Source organism: Nuphar pumila, unplaced genomic scaffold (genome assembly GCF_984573655.1).
Source record: "Nuphar pumila unplaced genomic scaffold, dmNupPumi1.hap1.1 HAP1_SCAFFOLD_707, whole genome shotgun sequence".
Taxonomy (NCBI): Eukaryota; Viridiplantae; Streptophyta; class Magnoliopsida; order Nymphaeales; family Nymphaeaceae; genus Nuphar; species Nuphar pumila.
The window spans coordinates 35,221-47,575 of NW_028323458.1; the positions used below are offsets into that span (position 1 = coordinate 35,221).

The following is a 12,355-nucleotide window of genomic DNA, read 5'->3' on the forward strand; positions in this document are numbered from 1 at the left end:
ATCCACTTACATATTGGGAACTTCAAATGCAACAGCCCAATGGTGGAGCCTTGTGCTGTTGCATAATTGATGCTTGCATGATGGGTACTGGGCGCTCAGTGCACTCAAGGACGATACAGCATTCAAGACACGCCAGCATCTTCCAAGACAGACATGGGATCTTTTAAGTCGTCCCAAAACATTGAGACGACGGCCAAGGATAGTGTCACATTGTGCGTTCAGTCACCAATGCAAGGTGAGCCAACACAAGAAAGTACTCAGGGGCGCACCTCAGTTTGTATGGCAAGCTCGATATGCGGCAACCACCGATTCTCCTGGTCCCATTTGTAGCCAGCGCACCATGTGCGGCGAGCGCGCATCACACACCGCCACTCCGGAACAATGCGCCGCTCATCCGGTGGCAGAGCTTGCAGCCTCAGCCCGCTCGCCGTGCGACACTCGGCACAATTCCTACACCGTTGCGCCCACCGCACTCAAGGGCAGCATATACAATGTTCACACAGCATGTGATCGTGTGCCTGGTCAATGTTGGTCATGGCAATACAGGCAAAGTCCCTTACATTGGTGACTCCATATTGAGCAAAGCTCTATCAAAGATCTTCTTCGGTGTCAATGCATCTGCAGCGGTCAAGTTCTCTTTGCAGTTGTGAACGGTGCAGAACTCTTCATCAGGTAAATCAGCTCTCAGTCGGTGACATCTCCTTGGTGCTGATCACGTGTTCGCGCTTCAACGTTCAGTCTCGCCAAGTGAGCTGATATGTGCGGCATACCACATATGACAGGAGAGTGCTCGTAGCTTGAGGTTTCGGGGCCCACATCGTGTACGGGACGTGCCACATTGCTTCAAGCAAATCAGGCATTGTGAGAAATCAGCACAAGGAATCGCAGGCATGGAAAGCATGGTCTTTGCCGTGTACAACGTAGCGTACAGATATGCTGTTGATGATGTACATGTTTTACGCTACCGCATCCACAAGAACATTAGCAACTCTAAGGAACTAAAAGATATGGCGGGGACAACATCTTTGATCGGGGCTGTCAATACGAGAGTGATGAGAGGATGGAAGGCACACATGAGCATGAGTAAGGGGACAGCACGAGGGCCCGTCTTGACAAAAATTGACGCAGCAAGCGCGGCTTCTTTGGGCGCTTCCTTCAAATCGCGTGCCACGCCCTGCCTTGAAAACGGCCATTGCAGCAGATCCATGATGCCGGCCTTGTCTAGACGCCTGCTGAGCACGGCATGCTGGGCTGCTGTAGACGTTTCCGTAGCAGCGCCAGAATAGCACAGCGTGTGGAGGGTCGCGGCGACTGCGAACTGCATGCCGATGAAGCCACAGCACTTGAGACCTGACTGTGGCCAGCGCTGAAAGAAGCGGAGCTTGGAGGGCTCAAGCTCCAACAGCTCGACCAGCATTTCAGGCACCTGCAGGAGGTGTGGACACCGTGTGTTATTTCTCTTTTACTTTGCAGCTGTGGCCTCTGCAGATGATGATCAAAGTTGCTACGCCTGCACCGCTTCTGACACAGTCTATGGGCGCAAATCATGATTTCTCACTATCATCCAGGGCGGAGCATGCAGGAGAGATCTATGGACACAGAGATCGCGACAGGTTGGATGAAACACGCTGTCCAGAGGGATGCATCGTGCTCGCTCGTGCACGACTGGTTGGGAGAGGGAGAAGGACCTCTGAGCTGATCACCTCATTCCAAGCGGGCTGGTGGAAGCAAATGCTTGACATTTGTTCAGGGAGGATGAGTCTCGTGAGCAACTGCTGAGTACCCTCCTCTATGAAGTCTTCCGCCAACTCAAGCCTATCTCCCACCAGCAACGCTATCAATGCCCTACACGCCACGGACGATTTTGTGAGATCAGCAGAACGCGTTCGAACCCTCTTTGGCGTCTGACAGTTCCAGCAGTTGCCACAGCAAACCAAACTCAAACACAGCGTCAGTCAAGAACCCTTTGTTCAGGTTGCCGGATTTTGTTGCATCATATGGTAAGCATCAATGCGCACGTCCATAAACGAGTGACGCCTGTTCGACTTTCGGAATCGCATTTGTTTCCAGGCCAAAGAGGGTGGAAATGCAAAACAATGACGGATGTCCTGCTTACAATATACTTGTACAAGCGAAACCGCGTACATGATACTGTCTTGTGGAGCACTCATGATAGCAACGATGTACGGTGCCTACGCGTGGGACAGGCGCGGATGCAAAACTGTAAAGGCTCTCAGGTATGGCGGAACCCCAGTGTTCATAATCCTTCCGGATGACCAGCGCTGGAATAAAATCAGAGGGCTTCTGGTATGGATCACCGCGAAATTGTTGTTCGTGAGCGCGGTTAGAACGTACTTCGCCGGGAGACATGTGCAAGCCGCACCTACAAGCGAGCTGGATGATGGGCGCCACATGCTGGGTGAGCGCGTACGCGATCATCTGTACGGCGCTTGCCTCCTGGAACCGGTCCCTCAGCGCGGTGCACTTGCGGCATACAACTATGGTTTCGAGCGCAACCATGAGAGAGTAGAACGTGGCGGGGAAGTGGCTGCAACGAGTGGCTCGCAGCATACGGCGGGTCATCGACGCCGACAGCTCTGCATCCGCTGCCAGCTTGTGCTGAAGGGCTTCGTTGTCTTTCAGCATACAGAGGATGAGCTCCAAGCTGCAGTCCTGTACGGGGGATCAACAACGTTGGTGCAATCTAAGTATCCTGACATAGTCAGTTCATTTGTGGGTACCATATTTTCCAACACAACCTGACATGTAGCTGGGTCACTCCGTACCAGCAAAAAAGTCATCACATCTCCATGTCATGTCATGAGGATCAGCATGAAGGATTTGACCACGCATGATCTCGAACCACATGCTGGTCCTCTGTACAACACCGGCCGCCCTTGCCAGATGCTGAAAGCGTGGGCGGAAGTCTTACGCAAGGCTGGACAGCTCTCCATTACTCCCTGTACAGCTATCAAACAGGGTGTCACCCCTGGAGCACCACCAGAGCCAACCCTCAGAAGCACAATGTACCCTCAGAAGCACAACTTACAGGTTGATCCGAACGGTGGAGGGGTTAAATAACAGTTTGAGGACGGAGTCCCGAGCTCAGGCAGCCCCAAGCTCACAAATGACATGGCAGAAAGCGCACCGCGATGGATGCTACGTGCATCAAGGGTACTGAAAAGAGGGCGGGCTCCATGCGGAAATCCGAGATCACGCCAAACGGCTCATCCTCCGCAAGGCACTGCTGCTGCATGATGCTCTTGGCGCAGTGGGGCATCACATACAATAGCTTCGGCAGCAACTCCAGCGTCACCGTGGCGTGCTGCAGTCTCTGCATTTCCTCGGATGTCTCCGCTGATCGATAAAACTCCACCAGATTCAGCACTGCAGCAGTCAGCTTTCATTGCTATTCATCACCACGCTGAACTGCATCATGAAGGGCTCAATTGAATGTGAGGCATGCTTGTATGCCCTAAGTTTACGGCTTTAAGACATACGGTGGAGAGCGTGACGTACAATCACATGCTCAAGTGCTTTCAACGTATCTCTGCACGTCAATTATGTGCCAAAATTCAGTAGAGAGCGAGAGGATGAATGTTTTGTCCTTGCAGTAGTCCTCTCCCTGAGCCACCACAATGATATAAACAGTATCATTATTGTTATCGTGACCATAGATGAGTGAAAGAACTTAGAGTGCTTGCTCAGGGGCAATGGGGTGCCGACAGCTGATATTATAATCTGCTAGTCAACAAGTATGCAAGTCCGTTGGCAATTTGCATGCGCGAGATAGTTCATATGTACCCAAGCACATCACATGACCGTCAGTGTGCGGCTGATTGTCTTATTTACATGGGATACCTGAACAACCCTGGGAACGTTGATCCCAGCATGGCGCCAGGGCACCGCAGACTGCATAAGCAGCAGCGTGCCTAAACAATGCGATATATGGACATACGTCTCATGTCAATGCTTGCGTTCACGCACTCGAAAGAACACGCACCATTCCGCAATAGGGGCGCAAAACATGCATGAAAATGCCAGAAGTCCGCAGGAACACTTGAAGGGCAAGCATAAGTTCTACTGTCGAGAAATGTGGTGGCAAGGCGATCAGGGGACGTACTCCAATGCAAGAGGCTGTCCTCGGAGTTCCTCGGTCGCTTTCAGATGGCCTTTAGCTCGCCGCAGCCTTGCGTAGCAGGCGCAAAAGTTGCTCCACACGTGCATGAAGCTAAGTGTGTTAAAACAACAGAAGCATTCTGTCGTCTTGCATGCGATCCAATCAACAGTATCCGAGTCCCGCATTGCAAAAGTTGAATCAGCTAGACCCGTGGCAACATGGGATACATTAACAGGCCTAAAGGACATGTGTGATACGGCAAACAGCTGAATAATGTCGCGATACGGCCAACAAATGCGCGTTACGACATCGGAACGTCGTCGCGCAACCTGGCGACAAAGCGCTTGCAAGTCATGTTGGGCCCATCGCCACAACTTTTGCAGCGTCGTCTGTCCCATACAGTGGTACGATTGTTCTGAACAGTCGCTCCTAAGTCAATCTGTTACTGGCCTGCGCTGGTTAACACGCTCTATCGATCACGTCCTATGTCGCATCTGTGACGTGCGATGTGACGTCGAATCTTCGCGGAACACTTCGCGTCAACATGCCACATGCATGTGTTGCGCTCAAAAGCTCGCATTGACATGTGTGCTGCTAGATGACCAGAAGTTATGCGACATAGTAAGTCGTAGAGTATGGTGTTGAATACATCATATTGGCAAGAGGCAAGCGGAGTATATCCTTGCAGCCCAGCTGGTTTCGAGGAGACTTGGGCCGGTTCAACGAACGAAAAGATCGCGTCTCCAGATGTTCTCTCTTTCCGCGAACTTACTGTCTTTTGCGGCGGTGCACCGTTTGAAAACATACAAATTCTCTGTCCCCATCTCAACCCTAACAGCGGTAAGGGACGATACTTTGTCCACCAGCCTCGTCGTGCGCACGTCCGGCGTTGATGTCCCATTATCGACAGGAAGGCCCAGGTTGTGCGTTTTGGGCAGTGGTTGGGCTGCAGCACGCTTGTTGAGGGACATTCATCCGCGGAAGTATGATTTGACGGTACGTCCTGTCACCATTCGTTAGGTCGTTACGTACTCCGTCACCGGTTCAAGTTTTTTTCTCCTCTGAACTGTGAAAGGGTAACACTTCAGAAAAATTCTGCTCAATTCGTAGCCTGGGACTTGGATGCATGCCTGCGCGTGTGTGCACAATTAGCAGTGACGTTATTACATCATGCGGACAGGCTGTGCTACGCATTCAAGGGAGTTGGACGCTTTCGAATGGGCCTACAACTCTAGTCAATGACACGGAGCAGCCAGAACTTTTCTTTCTCTTAAATTCCCCTGCATCAGGTGACTCAGATAGGAAAGCCGACCGTCCGCGTGGCTTCTTGCAGCCCTCGCTCCATTAATCCGTACATGGCCGCTTTTGATCGCATCAATAACCTGCTTACATAGTGCTTAGGGTATGGGGGGGCCTCAGTGGCGGTCCACTCTTTGGGCCTGGCGCAGTCGTGATGAGACACATGAGAGTTGTCAACAAGCTTCTGGTCATTTACTTCAAAACAGTGAAGTAAGGTGGGAAGCCAACGGAATCTTCCTGATTTGTCGTGTGCATGAATGCAAACAAAGAAACGTCCAGGAAAAATGAAGTCGTAGATTGGTAAGGCTGTGGACATGTCCAATGGTACTCAGACGGCCAAGGCAGGCTTGTTTGGCAGAGGGCGTAGTACAGGCTATCCAACCCCCCGTTACTCGGATGCAGCCATCTAGACCAGGTGGTCTAGGACGTCAGCGGGGCGCTTGCACAATGTGCAATGCTCATGTATGACCGAAAGCGGTCACCCTTTTGTCCTCACAGAATCGGATAACTATCTTGGATGTTGGCAGTGCATGTAAGCGAGGATGATATGGACCTTGACTTATGATCCTTGAATAGAATTCTGCACTCGCTCAACGGTAAGTTAACATTCACCATAAACAGGTCCAAGTCGAGTTGCAACTGGCAAACGTGGCCACTGTGAATGTGTCTGTTGTGCTGCTGATGGTCGCCCGTTCTCCTGGACATCTAGCTGGTGACAAGCCCTAGACCATCAGATGTAGCCACACAATACCATATAGGAAATCGGAAATGTGCGAATTGATTGGTTGCAGGTCAAACCACCTGTGACCGCCTTGTCACTGAGAACGCTGTGGACAGGGGCGCCCTGAAGGGGCACAAGGGGCTTGGGCCTCAGTTAGTGCTGCAGTTGTTGCAAACCCCCTTGCGATTGCATATGGCTTTCTCCCATGTGATTGCCAGTGGCTTGATCGGCGTCCTTCTTTGATGCCAAAGTGGTGCAGATACTCTCCCCTTGCAATCAAGTGGTATTCACTCCATCAACTGTCATCTACGTGCCAGCGTGGTGCAGGTGCTCTCGCCTCGCAATCACATGGTGTTCACTCCGTTGCTTGCGAGCACAACCGTTGGCACGCTTGAGTTCCGGTCGGTGGCTCTGCCCGTCCGAGACATCCAGCCTGCGCTGGCGTGGCCGCAAAACAATTACGTGGTCGCACAAGCTGCAGCCGTCCAACACCACGATAAAGTCGTCGACTGCATCGCACCAGACAACTCCAGGTTCTCCGTGAAGTACGACAAGCTGGTGATTGCCACGGGCGCAGCAGGCTCCACATTTGGCATCCCTGGCGTGCATGAATACGCCCAGTTTCTGCGAGACGTTTCAGACGCGTCCCGCATTCGGACTCGACTCATTGATGTGCTGGCTATGGCTGGGACACCAGGCACGCTCCCTGCACTTCACTCTGTACCTTGTTGCCCTGCACAGTGTCGATTTGTATGCTTAGCCATGTAGTTGGCTGTCTACAGCTAGTTTCTCTGTGGACTCGTGATCTAGCAGCAAAACCTCAGTATGTGCATCTGGATCAATCTGGCTTTGGTCATAAGGACTTGCACTAGTCAGATGAAAGTGAAGATCATTGTTTTCACCACAAAGTGCAGGCGCAAGGTGAGGGGTCGCCTCCTCTGTGTGCAGTGTTGAATGTCCATGAACGCAACGGCCTTGGGAGGTAAATGTGTTGCTTTGGAGAAGTTCACTCGTGCCGCACCCACGCACACTCTCCACAAGCCGAGCAAGCATCTATTGGACCATGAGACAACGGGTAGACGGGCAGTCTTGGTACAACATGCTGCGTGAGTGAAGCCTGCAGCAGCAATGTCAGATGATGGAGAGTGGCTGCATTGCCCGAGACGTATCTCGAGATAAATAGTGGTAAACAAACGATGTTTGTGGCTGTCATGCGCATTTGCAGAAGTGTGCTTGGGTGCAGGCCGAACATCACAACAGCGAGCGGACCTCCTACACTTCGTTGTTGTTGGTGGTGGGCCCACGGGCGTGGAGTTCGCGGGCGAGATCTGCGACTTTATAGACCGGGACATCCGGCGGCTGTACCCTGACCGTGCGCGCGATGTCAGAGTCACTCTCGTCGAGGGCCGTGAGATTCTAGGCAGCTTCGATGTTACTTTGCGCGAATACGCCGCACGCCGGCTGACCAAGCTTGTGTGCAGCTTTACAAGGTGTGCGTTACGAGGCCAAAAAGTGTCAATCTTTGGTGATCGAAAGACGCTTCATCTACAGAGGTATGCCTGCACTGCCAAGATAGGTCCTTGAGGGCTGGAAGGGAACAGGGTTCTATCCAATGAAGTTGTCAGAGCATACAGAGGACGAGCAGGATGCTGACAGGAATCCAAGGGTGCCCCTCCCTCTCGTAACGATAGAAAGCCTGTTGCCCATAGTTTGCAAACGATGCCATGCTCATCGATTACAATGTCTTGCCAAGTGTAGGACTTCAGACATGCAGTCTTGCGTGTCTTTTTGACTGTCTCGAGACACGGATCTGCCCATTCACCGTTTGTCCCTGTTTGTTCCCATTCGTTGGTCTGGCCTTGAAAGAGCTGACTGATGCAGTCCTTTAGATCGATCTAGAGGTACAAGCAGGCAGGCATGCCCGTTGACATTTCAAGGGAGAGTGATGCTTTTGTTGCCATGTAATGCAGGATATACGAAAATGCTCCCGTCACGTCATGACTAATATCTGACATGAACTTGATGCAACTCTCCAAATGCCGCCTTTCGCACGTTGCGGGTTCCCGATCCGACCACCATCCTCATCACAACCGTTGGCATGCAGGGAGTGGTTGAAAAGGTAGAACCCGACAGGCTGATCTTGAAGGACGGATGTGTGATGCCATTTGGGTTGTGTGTGTGGAGTACTGGGGTGGGACCCACTCCCTTCATCGAGTCGTTGCCATTTTCAAAGACGAACGTGGGACGCTTGGCGGTGAACGGACATATGCAAGCTTTGGCCGAGGCAGGAAAGGACATGCGCGCCCCATCCGGTGCAACCAGCGCCACCATCGATGCTCCAGAGGAAGCTCGTGGAGAGGCCATGACGAAGCTTCTGCCGTGCCAAGATGTGTTTGCTCTGGGTGACTGCGCTGGCGATGTGACTAATCCTCTTCCAGCTCTAGCACAGGTGTGTGTTGCTTGTTTGCTCACGCAGACCCCTTCGTATTTTTGCCGCTGTAACCGTGATTTCAAGACACGGCCAATCCTACCGACTCTGTTGTTATCTTACGTGATCTCCTTCGGCCAGTTGAGCGCTTGAGTCGTTTGCGGTTTTCATTTGCGCTGATCAACACCTGTCCAACCATGTTGTTCTTTAGCATGGCAGTGCACCCAAGAACCGTGCCGCATTACATGCAATATCAGTTGGAGGCAAGAGCAGATATCATACATGTGATATCTGTCAATCATGTATAATTTGCTCCTCTTGGGACTGTATTTGTCAGGGGAACCTGCAATAGGATTCTAGATTCAGAAGATTAGATGTCGGAATGTGCGGAAATGTGATTGTGCCTACTCGGGGTCATGCGACGTCTGGTGCAACAGGTTCAATACGAGACTCGAGGAGAGGAATATTACTCTGCTCAGGACAAGTCCGAGGACTCTTTAGCCACACTGTCTGCCAAGAACTTGGTTGATTACCTAGTTGAGAATGCTGATACAGATGTAGGCAATGAGGACAAAGGTGAGGGCGCTTTATGAAACGTCAAATTTCCGTGATCCTGTTGAATCCTCTACGTCACTGTCTCCTCTTCAGTAACGTCGTGCTTCGTAACAGGTTCTGCAGGAAAGAAGCAAGCCTTCTGAGAAACACGTGTTGAGGTGGGCGGCTCCTACTCATGCTCGTGCTTGCGCAGGTGGCAGAACAACAAGGCAAGTACCTTGCCCGTCTTCTAAACGACTTGGCAGAGAAAGACGACGACTCGAACGAAGCGATTGCGTTACAGCGGCCCTTTGCGTACCGCCACTTGGGCAGCATGGCCTCTCTTGGCCATCAGTCTGCCGTCATGCAGCTCGGGAAAGTGGGCATGTTCACCGGGTTCAATGCATGGTTTGCATGGCGCTCAGCTTACCTCACACGTCTGGGTTCTATGAAGAAGCGGCTTGAGGTCGCCACCGATTGGGCCATCACGCTTTTGTTTGGTCGTGACACCTCGCGATGGTGATGCATGATGATGATGATGATGTATCTTTTTACAACACTACCGCATCCACATGGACATTGGCAACTCCAAGAAGTACTTGGAATCAGAGTTATCATTACCATCACCTGAGGCAAGCGTACCTGGACCGGGCTTGAGCATGGGTTGGAATAATTGGGGTGAAGGGCTCCCTCCAAAGGCTTCAAAATGTGATTCCAAGGAAGGAAATTTCAATGTTCTCCATGGAACTTCCAATGTTCTACCAAATCGCTTTGATGCCCGTTACATGCGCGCCAAGGCATTGCTAATGACTCTACCACTAGCGCCCACATGGCACCCACTTCCAAACCTATGTAAATCAACCAATCATTTCTCATCAGGGTGCTTTGATGTTTGCATGCTTAGGCGGGAATGTTGTAGCCTAGTCCATGATCAGGCATAGAACCCGGGTGTGTGAGGTAAGCTCCAGGTGTGCACCAGGCCTTGGCCATCTTGCCAGCCGTCAATGTGCACCTCTGGCATTCAGCCGCTTGGTTTGTTCTCAATGGGCCGGGAATGATCCTGTTGAAGTTGCCACATTTGTGATGGCTCCATGAGCAATACTGTGACTTCTCTTCTGACCTCGACCCCACCTTTCCGAAACTCCATCTTCCGAGGTTCACATATTCACAGACAGCCTTTCCTCCATGCAAGCGATCGCCGACTCTGTTTTCCATCCTCAGGTTAATCAGCGTAAACTGCACACGGACCTCCTTGAGCATATCGCCAAGCTCGTCCTCTCTCATTCGGCCCGTGGCCTGCGCACCCACTTCCACAAAGTCAAATCCCGTGCCTCGGCGGTGGGCAACGAACGTGCTGACACGGCTGCAACGCATCCTGCTCGACTGGCGATCTCCTCTGACATCTTCGCACATCCGGACTACTCTGACCGTTTCGTCTGGGTGCCACCGTTCTAGCCGAGCACAACCCACCCTTTCCCAGCCCAGTCCGCCACCCCCGAGAGACCCACCTTCGCTTCCCCCGCCTGCGACTGGCTAACGCATCCTCCGGCACCCTCGTGGGGACATTGCCCCCCCACCTGTTCTTACACACCTTGGACTTGTTCCCCCCCTACAACGGTATACGGTAAAGGTATTGCACCTGAGCTTGACGTCACTCCCTTTGGCCATCGCGCCGCCATGTGGGGCACCGCCCTTACCAACGCTCATCGCCGTACCCTCATCAGGGTTCTTACCGGACAAGTCACTAACATCAAGCTCATACATCGTTACACGTCTGGACGGGTTCCTCCTGAATTTCCCTTGTGTCGCCTCCCTGACAGCACGTCTCACATTGTCTGTGGTGGTTTCCCCCATCCTGATATGGTCAGCCGCGTGATCAAACGCCATGATGACGTCGTTTGCCTCCTCTTGCATGCTGTGTTACGGGGCTCCAAGGGCGACCTCGCCGTTGTCGCTGATGTCCTTGTCAATGACTCGGCAGATTCGGACACTTCTCCTGTTGCTCATGACCAGTGCTCTGTTCCACGTCGCTTGCCCGCTCACCTTGTGCACGCCCTGCGCGCTCGTATCCATACGGCGTTCGCCCGATTCCCCAACGGCTTGATCCCTGCTTGTGCCGACTTCCCGGGTGTGTCCATTTGTCGCATGGCCTTTTGCAAGTTCCGGCTTCTGGATGAGCTGTTTCCTGCCTTTCATGCGTTGACTCCTCCGCTGTTACGCTTCGTCATGACCGTGTTATCTTTGAAGGGGGCACCCTTTCTCCTCGCTGGCATCTTCTGGGCTCGCGCCGCATTCACATCGTGGAAGCCGGTTACGTGCATGAGGGCTTTGTGCCCTCCAAGTGGCAGTAAAAATGCGCACATCTACATCTCAAAATCGTCCTGTTTGCTTTGGGTTGGACTGTGTTCCACCACACTTTCACCTTCCGTACCTTTGGTACTGTTTACTGTGACGCTGCTGCTGTTTTGCCCGGTTTAGGCCTGTCCCGTTCGTCCGCTGCTTATCTTCTGTCCTCCTGTTTGCTTATGTCCGTCAATCATACTCATGGTCTTTACCTGATTCGTACGGCTTGCCACCGCCATCTTTGATCCATTTCAAAACTTGGGGGGGTGCTGCACCCGCCCACTTTGCGCGAGACACGCTGGTCGTGTTTCTCGCCCGTTTCAACGCCTGCCTGGTGGCGGGCGTCCACGTTGCATGTCAACAGTTGCTGCAGGGCTGCCTCCTGTGACAGACTGGCAGGCATGGCACCAGCTCATATCGCAGGAGAGTTTCCAGCCATTCAGCACCACGCTCTGCCGCATGGACCACTCCCTTGTCTGCCACTGCCTCGGCTACCTCAGCGAGCTCATGCAAGCCAAGCAAGTCCGGGGGGGGCACATCAGCCCGCACACAGGGCTGTGGATTTATGGCCTGCTAGTGCGTCTCGAGAAACCCGTTCATAGCAGGCTTGCTGCGACGTTACGGCAAGTGGCTCAGATGGCGCGTAAGTTGCGCCCCCCCGGTTCTGACCATGCGCCTGGCAGCCAGGCGAGCTCAATGGTTCCTATCTACGACACCTTGCTGGTACTTGCGGGAGGATTCTTCGGCCAGGACGCCACACTCGCACCTCTGGTTGACGAGTATGTGTGCCTTCACCACTGTTCGGGGTAACTATGACATGATCGGACACAGCACAAGCTTTGGACCATCGGGTGATCGCCAAAACCGATTGATTACTACCCAGTTCTGGCAGGCAGCTGTCTTGGGGATA

General features: G+C 52.7%; 2 protein-coding genes and 1 pseudogene across 2 annotated transcripts; all 3 read left to right on the forward strand.

Moving 5' to 3' along the window:
• Positions 1–6,488: 6,488 nt before the first annotated feature.
• On the forward strand, positions 6,489–7,724 carry LOC149809886 (internal alternative NAD(P)H-ubiquinone oxidoreductase A2, mitochondrial pseudogene; annotated as a pseudogene).
• Positions 7,725–8,238: 514 nt separating this feature from the next.
• LOC149809887 (internal alternative NAD(P)H-ubiquinone oxidoreductase A2, mitochondrial-like) lies at positions 8,239–9,625 on the forward strand. The gene is made up of 3 exons (XM_089994558.1): positions 8,239–8,589; positions 9,006–9,125; positions 9,317–9,625. Exons 1-3 carry the CDS (start codon positions 8,239–8,241, stop codon positions 9,623–9,625), a joined length of 780 nt encoding a protein of 259 aa, XP_089850684.1.
• Positions 9,626–11,799: 2,174 nt separating this feature from the next.
• LOC149809888 (uncharacterized) lies at positions 11,800–12,255 on the forward strand. The gene has a single exon (XM_089994559.1). The coding sequence runs from the start codon at positions 11,800–11,802 to the stop codon at positions 12,253–12,255; it is 456 nt and encodes a 151-aa protein (XP_089850685.1).
• The last annotated feature ends 100 nt before the right edge of the window (positions 12,256–12,355 follow it).

What these genes read in the sequence shown, in the direction of transcription:
- LOC149809887 (XM_089994558.1), top strand. Translation starts at nt 8,239, where the DNA reads ATGCAGGGAGTGGTTGAAAAGGTAGAACCCGACAGGCTGATCTTGAAG. An exon ending in CTCTTCCAGCTCTAGCACAG is followed by an intron (nt 8,590 to 9,005) that starts GTGTGTGTTGCT and finishes CTGGTGCAACAG; the next exon opens with GTTCAATACGAGACTCGAGG. An exon ending in TTGAGAATGCTGATACAGAT is followed by an intron (nt 9,126 to 9,316) that starts GTAGGCAATGAG and finishes GTGCTTGCGCAG; the next exon opens with GTGGCAGAACAACAAGGCAA.
- LOC149809888 (XM_089994559.1), top strand. Translation starts at nt 11,800, where the DNA reads ATGTCAACAGTTGCTGCAGGGCTGCCTCCTGTGACAGACTGGCAGGCA.